Here is a 15,729-nt window from a genome sequence, read left to right on the forward strand (position 1 = left end):
AGCCTGAGGCTTGCTCTAAAAACACTTTGCTTGGAATAGGTTAAAGGTTGTCTTATTTTCCTGGTGACAGACACTGAAGCCTGATTCAAATTTGCTGTCATATGGAAAGGAAGAGTAGGGTTTTTTAGTGTTGTGGGAACACAAACCCTATGAGGAGAGGCTGAGGGAGCTGGGGTTGTTTAGCCTAGAGAAGAGGAGGCTCAGGGGGGACCTCATTGCTGTCTACAACTACCTGAAGGGAGGTTGTAGCCAGGTGGGGGTTGATCTCTTCTCCCAGGCAACCAGCAACAGAACAAGGGGACACAGCCTCAAGTTATGCCAGAGGAAGTATAGGCTGAATGTTAGGAGGAAGTTGTTGGCAGAGAGAGTGATTGGCATTGGAATGGGCTGCCCAGGGAGGTGGTGGAGTCACCGTCCCTGTAGGTGTTCAAGGAAAGCCTGGATGAGGCACTTAGTGCCATGGTCTAGTTGATTGGATAGGGCTGGGTGCTAGGTTGGACTGGCTGACCTTGGAGGTCTCTTCCAACCTGCTTGATTCTATGATTCTAATGTGAGTCAGTGATTGTTTTCCTATTTAAGCAGTGTGAGGATGCCTGGTTTAAATGTTCCTCTTTACAGTGGTGGGAGAAAGAAACCTATTTACACTGGGCAGTCTCTCAATCAGCAGAGAAGAGGATTTTTTTCTATTTGCAGCACTGAGAACTGCATAACAATATTCCTGAATGGTGGTTTCTTCTGGGATTTGAAACCAAAGGACGGGAAGCTGTGGTATAATGTAAACCTCTGCTGGTTTGCATGCCGTGGTAGTGTTGGAGAAAGCAAAGGAATATAAAGAATTGATGGAGGGGAAATAAATCTGAGTTAATCGACTAAATATTTGAAAATAATATTCTCTTCAGTTCTCAAGAAGGGTAGATTCTAATAGCTTTGTTTTATTTTACTAAGGGAAATGTGAATGCAATATTTTTTTTTCTGGAAAGATTGATGTGTTTTCAAAGTAAGGTAACTTAGATGTAAGTAATAGTTGAGAACCTTAACTTGGAATAGCTGTAGTGCTATTTCTGTAAAAATGAAACAGTTATGAAAATTTGAGTCCAAATTTAGTTAGTTTTATTATAGATTGAGCTATGTGGCTTCTGAAGGTTCCTTCCAACCCTAACTATTCTGTGATAATTTCCTCCAAACCATCAGCATTCGTTTTGCTCAGATACAGACAAATTTACAGGGGGATGGCACCATTCACATCAGCATCTAGAATATCCTGATAATCTTAGAGTATGGACAGTCAATAGAAGGATCTCTATGATCATCTTCTTAAGAAATACAGAGATGTGTTTGCAGAGGCTGGATTGCTTTTGGCCATGAGAATTTTTCAGTCTCCTATTGGGTAACAAATCATAGGATGGTTAGAGTTGAAAGGGATTAGATCAGAACGCTCAAACCTCATCCAACCTGGCCTTGAACACTTCCAGGGATGAAGCATTCACAACTTCTCTGGGAATCCTGTTTCAGTGCTTCACCACCCTCATAATGAAGAATTGCTTTCATATCTCTAATCTATATCTACCCTCTTTAATTTTTAAAGCCATTACCCCTTGTCCCATAACTATGTGTCCTTGTAAAAAGTCTCTCTACCAGAATTTTCATATCTACAAGGTTCATAATTCAGATTTTTTCTTCTGTTCTGAAGAACACTACTTTATCATTTCCCCTCAGTTGATATTTTTCAAGCTTATTTTTTCTTTCTTGTAGTGATTATAACTACAGTAGAAGTTTCCAAGTTTGTTTTCTTGCCTGCTGTCACCAGCAGAGAGGAAGACCCTAATGCCAAATTCTCAATTAACATTTATTTAGCCCTCTGTATAATTTCACTGTGTTGAAACTGAACTCAGTGAATCTGAATACTTTTTTGCACTCAGGCATTTTATGGGTTTGACATTGCTGTTGTGATTGCACTTTGTTTAGTCACTATTTTCTGCTGTAAATGTCAGGTGTGCAGTTGCTTTTCTTTTGTTTCATGGAGAGTACAAGACCTACAGGTGCAAAAATGTTGGTCCAAAATGTTTGTTTTGGAATTAGAATTGAAAGAATTAAAAATAAAGGGAAAGTGGGGCCTGAAGCCAAGTTGAAATGTAGTTATGGTTCATAAATACATTATTTTTCTTGTGTCACATGATGACTTGGTGTTACATTAAATGGTCTTCAGTAAAAAGTATTTAGATCTTAAAGCAGATACCTAGTAAGACAGAAATTAATTAGCAGATGAAAGGTTTATGTTTCAGACAGCTTGTGATGATTTAGTCATGCTGTTTAAACCGTGTGTGGTCATTCTAAATCATTATCTATTGGAGTCCTCTAATGCACTTTGTAATGTGATTACCCTTCCAGCATGTGCTAACTGTGTAAAGCATATCCCTATGTTGAGTAGTGGAAAAACCCTCTGTTTTTCCGCTCTGTGTTAGAATTAGCAACTCAGATGTCAGCATTAGTAGCATGATTTAAGTGAAAAACAAAGTTTAATTGCTTGAAAACACTGTATTGGGATGCTCTAGTCATAAAACATTCATGGCACTGTATCTACATTCAGAATATTCTGCTGGTGTTTTGCATACTTTTGATCTAGAGATGATAAAAATTAGGACATTTTAATGCATATTTCATAATAAAACAAATTTCCTGCCTCAGAAGAAGGAAAAAAAAAGCCAGGTGACCTATGATCTAATTTTCTTCTATAAAGAAAACAAAACCTCAGCTCCTGAAGCATTATTCTTGGCTCCCAGCAGTTCCAAGGCATGCAAACATTACCGTTTCGACTCCATCCTGTAGTTTCAGTGAAAGGATTATGTCACAACATAGCATGTTTGTTTTCCAGCTTTTTTTGTCTATTTGTCCATCAAGTTGGTTTTGTAGAAGTAGTATTGGTGATTGTTGACTTTGGAGGTTGTGGAAGAAAAAATACTTTGGGAAAAAAGGCAAGGCAGACAGTGCCATTGAAGTGACTGCGCTTCTGTCAGGAGAATGAATACTCCTTTCAACAAATCCATACTTTGCAGAAGTTGCAAAAAGAAAATAGCCGTAAGGTGACTGCTAACATACTTCAGTTCATCCTGCCAAGAAAGTTAACTTCGTAAAGTCATTAAAACCAGCGATTACATTTTAAAATATTATTCCCCAGCTATTTCTTCTTAGACTTGAAAATGCAGTTACTGTATATACTGCCTTCTTTGTAATGGGAAAAATAGTAAAATACACTTCTTTTTCTTTAACTCCTGATTTTTGACAGAGCTACTTGGGCTTCTGTAGTTAAAGTCAACTGTTAGGGCTTCTATAGTTAAAGTCAGCTATTAGGGCTTCTATAGTTAAAGTCAACTGTTAGGGCTTCTATAGTTAAAGTCAGCTATTAGGGCTTCTATAGTTAAAGTCAGCTATTAGGGCTTCTATAGTTAAAGTCAGCTATTAGGGCTTCTATAGTTAAAGTCAGCTATTAGGGCTTCTGTAGTTAAAGTTATCTATTAGGGCTTCTATAGTTAAAGTCAGCTATTAGGGCTTCTATAGTTAAAGTCAACTGTTAGGGCTTCTATAGTTAAAGTCAGCTATTAGGGCTTCTATAGTTAAACTGGGCTCCTCAATTCAAGAGAGATGTTGAGATGCTGGAAGGTGTCCAGAGAAGGGCAACAAGGCTGGTGAGGGGCCTGGAACACAAAGCCTATGAGGAGAGGCTGAGGGAGCTGGGGTTGTTTAGCCTAGAGAAGAGGAGGCTCGGGGGGACCTCATTGCTGTCTACAACTATGTGAATGGAGGCTGTAGCCAGGTGGAGGTTGGTCTCTTTTCCCAGGCAACCAGCAATAGAACAAGCCTCAAGTTGTGCCGGGGGAAGTCTAGGTTCAATGTTAGAAGGAAGTTGTTGCCAGAGAGAGTGATTGGCATTGGAATGGGCTGCCCAGGGAGGTGGTGGAGTCACCATCCCTGGAAGTGTTCAAGAAAAGCCTGGATGAGGCACTTAGTGCCATGGTGTGGTTGACTGGCTAGGGCTGGATGCTCGGTTGGCCTGGATGATCTCTTCCAACCTGGTTGATTCTATGATTCCATTATTTAAACCTCACATTTAGGGGTTCATGACTTGGCCATAATGAAAATTGCATTCAGACTCCAAGGTCTCAAATGTTGTTTGCTGGTATTAGGAAGTGTAGCCTGCTTTTCATTTAAGAATCTAAGTGATTTGAATACTTTGCTGTTCCTCAGGGTAATGCGGACTGAAATATTTTATAATGTAGACTAAATAATTTTAATCATTAAAAATTAGGAAAAGAATCATAGATCCAACTGTGGAATTGTTGAGTCAACCAGGTTGGAAGAGACCTCCAAGATCATCCAGGCCAGCCTAGCACCCAGCCCTAGCCAGTCAACTAAACCATGGCACTAAGTGCCTCATCCAGCCTTCTCTTGAACACATCCAGGGATGGCAACTCCACCACCTCCCTGGGCAGCCCATTCCAATGCCAAATCACTCTCTCTGTGCTGCATATCTGACGCTGAATATAGCTGAGGCTTGGAGAATGGAGATAGTGGGAAATTCTTGTCGGATCCCCACTGTTGCCATAGAGTAATCTCATATGTGGACAGTTACTGCAGCATTTAAATCATGTGTATCATCTGGAGTCATGGGCAGTAGACAGAAAGTGAAAACCTCCACTACTTCCACTGCAGTGAAGGGCGAAAGACCTCCTGACTTCAAGGCTGCATAGCTCAAGTGGCTTTTCTGGAATGATAAATGCTCATGTGCTTGGAGATGGATTAGTTTCTTTCGTAGGGCTTCCTGAAATGCCCCTTCATCGTGTAACGCAGCCGTGGTAATGACTCAACAAGGCCTTCAGCTACGGAAATGAAGGAATTGGGGCTTACTGCATGTTAATGGCAACTCTGGGACAGTCAAATAAGACAGTCTGTTACAATACTAATTATAGCAAAGCACGCATGTTGTGGTTTGAATGAGTCAATTACGTCTATGTTCAGACTATAAATACATCTTCCCTCCCCCCCTCTGCCCCAACCTCGGCTGCTTGGTACATAATTTTTTTTTAATTGCTTGGATACATATTTACCTGAGCATATCCTGGTTTCCCAGGTAAATATGTGTACCGGTGCAGAACTCATTATGGTCTGTTTGGATAAATAATCCATATTTTATAACTGCACAGGAAGTAATTATTTGCGTATTTTGCTTTCTTGAAGCCAAAGAAATTAAACACGGTGTGTTCCTTCCTTAAAATAAAATAGATGCAAAAGTCAAGGCAATAGGAGAATAAAGTTTTCATTGTTTTGGTAGAAACTGAGAACATTATTCCAGATTTCGATCTTGTCTTCAGCCCAGAATAACTCTGTTAAAGTAAACAGTGTTATTCAGGATTTACTTAGATGCAAATGGGACGTGAATTTGGCCTCCTCTCCTAACTCCCCCCCCCCTTATTTCATTGGGAGGTTCCTGTGAGCAGTTTATAATTTAGAAAAATAAGGTATTTCAGCTAGAAGCAAAAATTAACATATCTGAGCTCCCCAGATTAGGAGGGACATTGAGATGCTTGAGCGTGTCCAGAGAAGGGCGACAAGGCTGGTGAGAGGCTTTGAGCACAGCCCTATGAGGAGAGGCTGAGGGAGCTGGGGGTGTGCAGCCTGGAGAATAGAGGAGGCTCAGGGGTGACCTCATTGCTGTCTACAACCACCTGAGGGGTGGTTGTGGCCAGGAGGAGGTTGCTCTCTTCTCTCAGGTGGCCAGCACCAGAACAAGAGGACACAGCCTCAGGCTGCGCCAGGGGAAATTTAGGCTGGAGGTGAGGAGAAAGTTCTTCCCTGAGAGAGTCATTGGACACTGGAATGGGCTGCCCGGGGAGGTGGTGGAGTCGCTGTCCCTGGAGCTGTTCAAGGCAGGATTGGACATGGCACTTGGTGCCATGGTCTAGTCTTGAGCTCTGTGGTAAAGGGTTGGACTTGATGATCTATGAGCTCTCTTCCAACCTTGATGATACTGTGATACTGTGAATTTTATGGTAAGAAAACAAACATCTAGGATCTCAGAGTGATTCGGGTTGTAAGGGACATAAAAGATTACCGCTATGGTCCTGTATGTGTTAGGGATCCAGACCATACTTGTGCATCATATACTTCTGCCATTGTTTTATATGATATTTGGAAAAGCTGTGTTGTGTTATCACCATGCTAAGGTCAGGTTTTATAACACTTTTAAGCTTAGTGGGAGCCAAAGTCAGCCTTGGCATAAATCCATTAGCTGCAATAGATTTACACCAGAGATGAATATTGGCTCCTTCTTGGTAAATGCATTTTATGTTAGAAATATAAGTAGCTTGCGTGCCCTCAAACTAATCAGAATAAGAAACAGTTTTGCTTATGCCAAAAAATAGAACTATCATTTTTCACATTCTTACATTTTTCAAGCAAGATTGTATTACTGTGACTTCTGAATTCCTGAAATCTCTCTGGTCCCTGTGACTGCAAGGGCCAAAAAAAGAAGGATTTGAAAGGGAAAATCTGAAACTCTTCCTGCAGTATGTTTTGTGTTGCGCAGATACAGTTAACGTTTTGTATGCATGTGATTAGTGTGGAAAAAAAATTAATGCAGTCCAGTATTATGATTTATGGACTGAATCTTTTGCCCACTGAACACTTGCCAAAATGAAAATCTTTTCTCCCCCCCTCCTCCTCCTTTGGATATTGGAAACAGCTACTGTTTTTGTTGATCTTTTTAACTTCTGAATAGGCCTATTTCAAGTCATAGCAGCATGGGAGCTCAGATTAATAATACACTTATTCAGCCAGTGATACTGAGTGAAACCATTGCTAGTGTGTGTATGAAGGATAGGATTTCTCTAAATTATTTTCAGGTGCATTAATGCATTTCTGAAAGCAGAATATGGAGATATTTGAAAAGAGCTTAGATTTCTGTTTATCAGTTATGTTACAGGTGTGTACGATTTTTAATGTCAAGAATTTTTTGAGGTGTCTCTCCTTTTGATAGCTTTTGTACTGTCCTTGCTATCAGTGTATCCATCAGTTGGTTTACAAGGATAGCAGCAGAGAGATTGTGATTAAATCTTTCCTTTTGGACAACATTTTGAATGTAGAGGCACAAACATATTGGATGCTGTGAAGCATCCTTTCTATCCCACCTATTCTGCAGCATCACCTAAGACCAGAACCAAAGACTAGTCAGGTTAAAGGAACAAATCATTAAACTTCTGTGTCTGAGTCAGACCACCTTAGCCCAGTGGTTTGATAAGCATCAGCTTGTGTAATTTTGCTTCCTAATCTTGTTCTGGGTTTGATATGAACAATTTGTGTACCAACTAGCCCAATTCCCTGCACCTGCTGAAGGTGAATTCAAGGCTGATGTGCACTTCCTATGAGATTTTTGCTCTTTACAGCACAGTTTGGAGCCTGTCGTGGTAGAGGCCAGGGCAATTCTTTGCTTTGTGCTCCTTTGGCCACCTCTTACCAGTTTTAGTGATATTCATTACTCAATCCTGGCTTTGTCTTTTTCCTATCTGAATAGAGTGGTCTACTCAGTAAGCTTTTTCCTGTTGCTTTATTGACAGAATTGGCGTTTCCTATCAATTAATTTTCTTTCTCTCAATTGAAATAAGAGTATGTCTAAAAAGTTTGTCATGTGGGACCGATTTGTACTAATGATAAGTCAAAGAAGGGTAGAGTTTCTTTCACAAAGTTCTTAGGTAAGCTGTTTAAAATTAGTATTTGTTATTCTAAAGCATCGTGAGTGGGTTCATCCACCCTTCCATAGTCGCAGATAAAGTGCTATGGGGAGAACTTGGCATTTTTACACCGCCTGAGAGAACTGCATGTTCATTTTCTGGGCTAATGTGGTAAGGGCAAAGAAACTAAAAAAAAAAAGAAGGGTGTATCACTTTTTAAAAGCAATAATTTTAAATAGAAACAAAAAAGCTTTTGCTTGAGATTTGTCAAAAGCCTCAGTCTTTTGTTAAGTTGTTATTCACTTCTTGGCTAACGAGGGCCAAGTTGACACCTTTGAGAGTTCCACTTTGTATTTTAATGCATAGCTTCTATTTTTCTCTGCCCTACCATGCAAAATATTATCTGAACTTATTTAAAACATACCCTAGTGAGTACTTTTTTCCCACAAAGAAACAGCCATCCTAATTTATTCATTGATTTTAGTTGCAGCAAGCAGCTGAAGTGTCTCAGCTGAGAGGAGCTAGAGTCATCTCTGCTGAAGATCTCCTGTTCTTAATGCGCAAAGATAAGGTACAGTAATAAGACAGAAATTTCTTACTTTACATAGTAAGCTGTTTACTGTGTTTTAAAGTGTGTGCTTAACCTATGTGAAAGGAATCCATCATCCTGAATAGCTTCATTTAAAAGTATAGCTGCTCTGCCATTCTGTTCTATGTGCATGGTACAATAATTGTTGAACATTTTTGTGCATCCTGGTTTACTTTTTTCCTTGTCGCTTCAGTTTGTTTTCAGTAAGCTTTAGAGTGCATGATGTATCTTAGAACTCAAACTCATTTCTTAATATAGGTATCAATATTGATCCTTAGCCTTCTTTCCTTCTACTGAAAATCAGTCTTTCTGGTTTCCTCTAAGTGATGCAGGGTATAGACACTTCAAAGTGTGACCGTTAGAGTTTTGTTCTCTAGGCTGGCAGCAAATCCTGTCTTGATTTTCCTGTACTTTATGTCACTAAAAGCCTGAAATCTGGGGATGGTCTTACTTTTTCTGGATAGGAAGTAAAGTAGGGCAATAATTTTTAAAATAAACAATTTTCTCTAAGAATTAAATGCATGTTATTTTTTTTCAAAGGTATTAACAAAATGATCTTTCTACCAAGATTAGTTTTTGTTCCTCTGTGTCCTTCCTTTCTCTCCCCCCTTTTCTTTCTCTCCCCCCTTTTCTTTCTCTCCCCCCTTTTCTTTCTCTCCCCCCTTTTCTTTCTCTCCCCCCTTTTCTTTCTCTCCCCCCTTTTCTTTCTCTCCCCCCTTTTCTTTCTCTCCCCCCTTTTCTTTCTCTCCCCCCTTTTCTTTCTCTCCCCCCTTTTCTTTCTCTCCCCCCTTTTCTTTCTCTCCCCCCTTTTCTTTCTCTCCCCCCTTTTCTTTCTCTCCCCCCTTTTCTTTCTCTCCCCCCTTTTCTTTCTCTCCCCCCTTTTCTTTCTCTCCCCCCTTTTCTTTCTCTCCCCCCTTTTCTTTCTCTCCCCCCTTTTCTTTCTCTCCCCCTTTTTCTTTTCCCTCTGATTTTCTCTCGTCATTTGGTAGGTGAAACCTGAGGACCAAAACTGTTATCAAAACTAAAAAATCATGAAAATCAGTTGCAATCTCTTTATTTGGTGTGACTCTTAAGGCTACTCTGAAAACAGTGCTTAATATTAATGTCAAAGTTCAGAGAAATATGCAAATTTTAGTGTTTTCACTTCCAAACTAAGAAAATATTTTTAGGTGCCCTGAAAGAAACCTGATTGCTGAAATTTTGCTTTCTGAAAGTCAAAGTAATTTCTGTCTGTCATCTAGCAAGTAAACCACAAAGGAGCTCAAATAGATAATATTTAGTGTGGAATTGCTACTGATCTTGATGCACTTCCTATGTGTGGATTTTCTGCAGAATCTGAAATTATGAACTTGAAAAAAAAATGCATTTACTGAATGTGTTACACATTCTTATGTTGGTGTTTTACAAAGTCTAAGTAAAAAAAAAAACTATAAATATTAATTAATATCAATTTATCTCTTCTTTTTTTAGAAGAAGCTTAGAAGACTACTTAAATACATGTTATTTCGAGACTACAAATCTAAAATTGTCAAAGGAATAGAAGAAGATGACCTCCTTGAAGGTAGGGGAAAAAAAAAGTCACCTAAATTAAAGGAGGCTCAGTGTTTTGTAAATTGACTGAACAGCACAGTATTAAGGTCTTGCTTAATACTTAAAGGCTTAAATACTTAAAAATATTGACTTCAAGTACTTTGGTCTAAAATCTCTGCTTTTCTCTTTGATATGCTTGGGATACTGGTAGATAGTAGGCTGAAGATGAGCCAGCAGTGTGCCCAGGTGGCCAAGAGAGCCAATGGTATCCTGGCCTGCATCAGGAACAGTGTGGCCAGTAGGATGAGGGAGGTTATTCCTCCTCTTTACTCAACACTGGTCAGGACACACCTTGAGTGCTGTGTCCAGTTCTGGGCTCCTCAACTCAAGAGAGATGTTGAGGTGCTGGAACATGTCCAGAGAAGGGCAACAAGGCTGGTGAGGAGTCTGGAACACAAACCCTATGAGGAGAGGCTGAGGGAGCTGGGAGTGTGCAGCCTGCAGAAGAGGAGGCTCAGGGGTGACCTCATTGCTGTCTACAACTACATGAAGGGAGGTTGCAGCCAGGTGGGGGTTGGTCTCTTCTGCCAGGCACCCAGCAACAGAACAAGGGGACACAGTCTCAAGTTGTGCCAGGGGAAGTCTAGGCTGGATGTTAGGAGGAAGTTGTTGGCAGAGAGAGTGATTGGCATTGGAATGGGCTGCCCAGGGAGGTGGTGGAGTCCCCATCCCTGGAGGTGTTCAAGCAAAGCCTGGCTGAGGCACTTAGTGCCATGGTCTAGTTGACTGGCTAGGGCTGGGTGCTAGGTTGGCCTGGATGATGTTGGAGGTCTCTTCCAACCTGGTTGATTCTATGATAAAACACCGTTTGAGAAACTATGATAAAGTATTTTCATCTACCATCCAAATAATAAGTGAGATTTCTTAGTGTCAGAACTCTATCAATGTAAGAAATTGCTCTTAATTGCTTGATTCCAGCACATGTGTAATTTAAATGTGGCAGCTGCTGCCTGCAGATGCAGGAGCTTTTGTTAAATTAATATCAAATAATTTTGAGAGTTTTTAAGAAAGCTACCAAAATGTATAGTGATTTGGGTGTTCCCTGCCCCCCCACACTTTGGAAATCACCTAGACTAGACACAGCCAGCTCTGGAAATTGAATGAAGCTTATATTTACAGCTTAGCTCAATATACAAGCAGATATTTACAGTCTATACAGTTATAGACAGAAATAGACAAGGGAAAAGGGAATACAGAAACACAACAGCCCTCCCAGAAACCTGAGTCGCCAGGAGGGGCTCCCAACCACCCTTCCACATTCTTCCACCCCTCTCAACCTTACCCAAGACATTGCCTTGTGTCCCAAGGAAGAATGGAGGTTTGGCCAGGGGGGTTAGGAAGCAAGTGGGTTAATCAGAGAGATGAAGGGTGAGGTTAGAGAGAAAAATGCAGCCCAGAGCTCAGGCAGTGCCCGAATTCCTTATCTATGTTTATACTCTTGTTCTTATGCATCTCAGCAAGCCTATGAGTGAAGTAGACATCACCATTGTTTCCCTTTCACAGCCTGTGATCTAATTCTTCTCACCCAAACATTCTAGCTAGCTTCAAACTAGCACAAAATGATTTACCAAAGTGTCAGGATATTTTGCAATATAATCTCATAATCTAGAGTTCCTGAATATCAGTGTAGGACCTGGAATTTTTTTTTCAGTGTGTTTTATGCCATATAATTTGCTGGTATAAAGTTTTATGGATTTATCTAAATATAAGACTTGAACTTTGCATTGTAGAAAGTTAAAACTTTCAGCAAACCTATATCTTGCCATACTTTTAGATCATATCAAAATGCCTTTTTGTACTTAATGTATTTTCTTTCTCTGAACATTTTAAGTCTTTTTTTTTTTCCCTTCACAATGAATTCCTTGTGTTTGGTTCCTCTGAGCATCCCCATTGTTCTTAAGTAAATATTGTACTTCTTGCTTTGACTTAGTCAATCTGTGGATGAGATTTTTGTCAACTCACTTGAGATGTAATCTGCCTGTGGAATTTTATTTTGACCACACTTGAAAGTATATTGTTTTGTGCAAGCCATCTGGCAGTTTAGCTACCTACTTGATGGCTTCAGGTTTGGGATTTTCTTTTAATACTTAAGTCTGTCTCACTATATAAAACAAATAAACAGATCACTTTGCTAGGGTTCTCTGAGTTTTACTGTAGAGTAACTGAGCCAGCAGTGTGCCCAGGTGGCCAAGAGAGCCAGTGGCATCCTGGCCTGCATCAGGAACGGTGTGGTCAGCAGGAGCAGGGAGGTCATTCTGCCCCTGTGCTCTGCACTGGTTAGACCACACCTTGAGTACTGTGTTCAGTTCTGGGGCCCCCAGGTTAGGAGGGACATTGAGATGCTTGAGCGTGTCCAGAGAAGGGCGACGAGGCTGGGGAGAGGCCTTGAGCACAGCCCTGTGAGGAGAGGCTGAGGGAGCTGGGATTGGTTAGCCTGGAGAAGAGGAGGCTCAGGGGAGACCTTATTGCTGTCTACAACCACCTGAGGGGTGGTTGTGGCCAGGAGGAGGTTGCTCTCTTCTCTCAGGTGGCCAGCACCAGAACAAGAGGACACAGCCTCAAGCTACACCAGGGGAAATTTAGGCTGGAGGTGAGGAGAAAGTTCTTCCCTGAGAGAGTCATTGGACACTGGAATGGGCTGCCCGGGGAGGTGGTGGAGTCGCCGTCCCTGGAGCTGTTCAAGGCAGGATTGGACGTGGCACTTGGTGCCATGGTCTGGCCTTGAGCTCTGTGGTAAAGGGTTGGACTTGATGATCTATGAAGTCTCTTCCAACCTTGGTGATACTGTGTGATACTGTGTGTGAACTGTCCATCACCTATGGAGCAGCATCTTAACATTTGTGTTATGGTTTGGTTTAGTTTCTAGATAATGAGGATGTTCTGTGTGCTTTCACAAGAGAGTATTTCCTCTCTGTAAATGCATTCTGCAAGTGAAGTTTTTGTGCAGCCAGAGATAGGCAGTTTCTTCTACAGCTCTGTCCACTGTGGATTCTTCGCTGAGAGATGATATATGACCAGTAGAGTGGGATTCTCTAGGTTACAAGAAACCACTAGGTTGTATAGAAAATGCAGTGATCACACAGAATCACAGAATGTTAGGGGTTGGAAGGCACTTCAAAAGATCATCCAGTCCAGCCTCCCTGCTAAAGCAGGATCAGCTGGAGCAGGTGTCTTCTGCACAGCATTGATACCACTTTAGTCAGGTAGCATGAGGACAGTAAGAACAAACCTATTCTATATAGTTCATCTGATTCTAAAGTTGCTTGATGTTTGGAGAAGGCACCTTAAATTTGTTACTCTCTGCCTACAATTGTGCAGACAAATTCAACAGTAATAACGCCAACAAGAGGCAGAAGCTTGCTCAGGACTTTCTCGTCTCCATTGACCAGACTGGAGAGCTCTTAGCCATGTTTGAAGATGATGAGATTGATGATGTCAAGCAAGAGCGGATGGAGGTAAGTTTTGTTCTTTTACTTACACCAAAGTCCAGCAGAGAAAACCATAAAATATTTCATACATCATGCTGGTCTGATGCCTTTGTCATGCTGCAGATTGGGTCGTTGTTACATGTTTTTTCCTCTTTGCCTGATGTTCTAAAGGAGTCCTATTTCCATATTTTTTCTGTTCCCTCAAATATTTCCTGATATCTAAGCAGGCATGCTGAGAAGGAAGATTATGAAAGGATAGTTATGGATCTTTTTGTCTGCCATGTATCTGTGTTTCCTTCCTGAAGAAAACAGATTCTAGTTATAAACATTTCATGTGTATTTTTCACAATCATTTTTCTCACTGCTCATCTCATTAGAAACTTTCTTCAATAATGTTTGTCCTATTTTTTTTATCTATAAACTTATGAAATATTATCTCTACATTACAGAACACAGTACAATATGACTTTCAAAAAGCTAAGTGGGACCAAGAAATAGTATAGATCACAGGATGTCAGGGGTTGGGAGGGGCCCAAAGAGATCATCGAGTCCAATTCCTGCATGTGTTGGCATGGATGTCTGTGGAATGACAGGTTTGATACCAGTTGGTTCTGATATTTGATATCAGTTTTACTGAGGTTTATCTATACTAGCACAAGATATTACATCATAGCAAGTACACATTACAGATCTGGTGGGAGCCTACCTGCAGTACTATGTTCATCTCTGAGTCCTCAACACAAGACATGGACCTGTTTGAGCAGGTCCAGAGGAGGGTCACAAAAATGATCAGAGGAATGGAGCACCTCTTGTATGATGAAAGATTTGGTGCTCCACCTGAAGAGAAGACTCTGGGAAGACTTTTCAGTACTGTCTACAACCACCTGAGGGGTGGTTGTGGCCAGGAGGAGGTTGCTCTCTTCTCCCAGGTGGCCAGTGCCAGAACAAGAGGACAGAGCCTCAGGCTGCGCCAGGGGAGATTTAGGCTTGAGGTGAGGAGAAAGTTCTTCCCTGAGAGAGTCATTGGACACTGGAATGGGCTGCCCGGGGAGGTGGTGGAGTCGCCGTCCCTGGGGCTGTTCAAGGCAGGACTGGACGTGGCACTTGGTGCCATGGTCTGGCCTTGAGCTCTGTGGTAAAGGGTTGGACTTGATGATCTGTGAGGTCTCTTCCAACCCTAATGATACTGTGATACTGTGATTAAATGGAACCTATGAGAAGTATGAGGACAATTGTTTTAGCAGGACCTGTTATGGCAGAATAAGGGGTAATGGTTTTCAACTTAGAGACTGGGTATAAGGAAGTCTTTACATTGAAGATTGTGGAACACTGCTATAGGTTGCCCAGGGAGGTGGTAGATGCCTCATCCCCAGAAACATAGAATCATAGATTCCCAGAAACATTCCAAGTCTGGTTTGATAAGGCTTTGAGCAATCTGATCTAGGTGTTCATGTCCTGCTCACTGGAGAGGGCTTGGTCTAAATGGTATTTATAATGCAAAATATTCTTTGAATCTATAATTCTGTGGTATTATCAACTCTATGTTCTCTCTGTCCATGTAGCTTTTTGTTGAATACTTTTTACTTCAAGGGATTTGTAAGATCCAAAATCTAAACCTGTGCTAGTCAATAAACTATGCCAGAACTAGTTATGTGGCCATGAAAGCACATGACATGGCCTGCTTTGGGTCCCCTGTCTTTTTGGTAGCCCTCTCCATAGCATATATGTAGAACAGTCCATGACCCCTGTTAATGCTCAGTTCCTCTTCATATATTGTGTGGTGTGGTGGATTGGGTGTTATCTATCCCCCCCACCTTGGAAATCACCCAGACTAGACTCAGCCAGCTCTGGACATTTGAATGAAGCTTATATTTACAGCTTAGCTCAATATACAAGCAGATATTTATAGTCTATACAGTTATAGACAGAAATAGACAAGGGAAAAGGGAATACAGAAACACAGCAGCCCTCCCAGAAACCTGAGTCCCCAGGAGGGGCTCCTAACCACCCTTCCACCTTCTCCCACTCCTCTGCCTTACCCCAGACATTGCTTTGTGCCCCAAGGAAGAATGGAGAGTCGGCCAGGAGGGTTAGGAAGCAAAGTAGATTAATCAAATAGAAGGTGAGGTTAGAGAGAAAATGTCCATAGCCTGAACAAAGAGCTACTCCTCTTATCTATGTTTGGATTCTTGTTCTTATACCTCTCAGCAAGCCTATGAGTGAAGTAGACATCACCACTGTTTCTCTTTCACAGCCTGTGGTCTAAAATCCTTCTCTCCAAAACATTCTAGCTAGCTTCAAACTAGCACATGTGGGCAGCTGGATGTCAAGGGCAACATTATGCCAGGTGTATGCTCACAATTTCACACTAGTGTCTGGGCTAGTTTCCAGTCTTTTTATT

At 41.3% G+C, this 15,729-nt stretch overlaps 1 protein-coding gene across 4 annotated transcripts in view; it reads left to right on the forward strand.

Moving 5' to 3' along the window:
• SUPT3H (SPT3 homolog, SAGA and STAGA complex component) overlaps positions 1–15,729 on the forward strand; it is a 304,062-nt gene that overhangs the window by 194,325 nt on the left and 94,008 nt on the right. For all 4 annotated transcript variants that reach the window (XM_064145783.1, XM_064145785.1, XM_064145786.1 and 1 more), the window contains exons 4-6: positions 8,206–8,292; positions 9,781–9,871; positions 13,219–13,355. In XM_064145783.1, coding sequence (XP_064001853.1) covers positions 8,206–8,292; positions 9,781–9,871; positions 13,219–13,355 — 315 coding nt within the window. The remainder of the gene's footprint in view (positions 1–8,205; positions 8,293–9,780; positions 9,872–13,218; positions 13,356–15,729) is intronic.

The sequence above is a fragment of the Pogoniulus pusillus genome, chromosome 7 (assembly GCF_015220805.1).
Source record: "Pogoniulus pusillus isolate bPogPus1 chromosome 7, bPogPus1.pri, whole genome shotgun sequence".
Taxonomy (NCBI): domain Eukaryota; kingdom Metazoa; phylum Chordata; class Aves; order Piciformes; family Lybiidae; genus Pogoniulus; species Pogoniulus pusillus.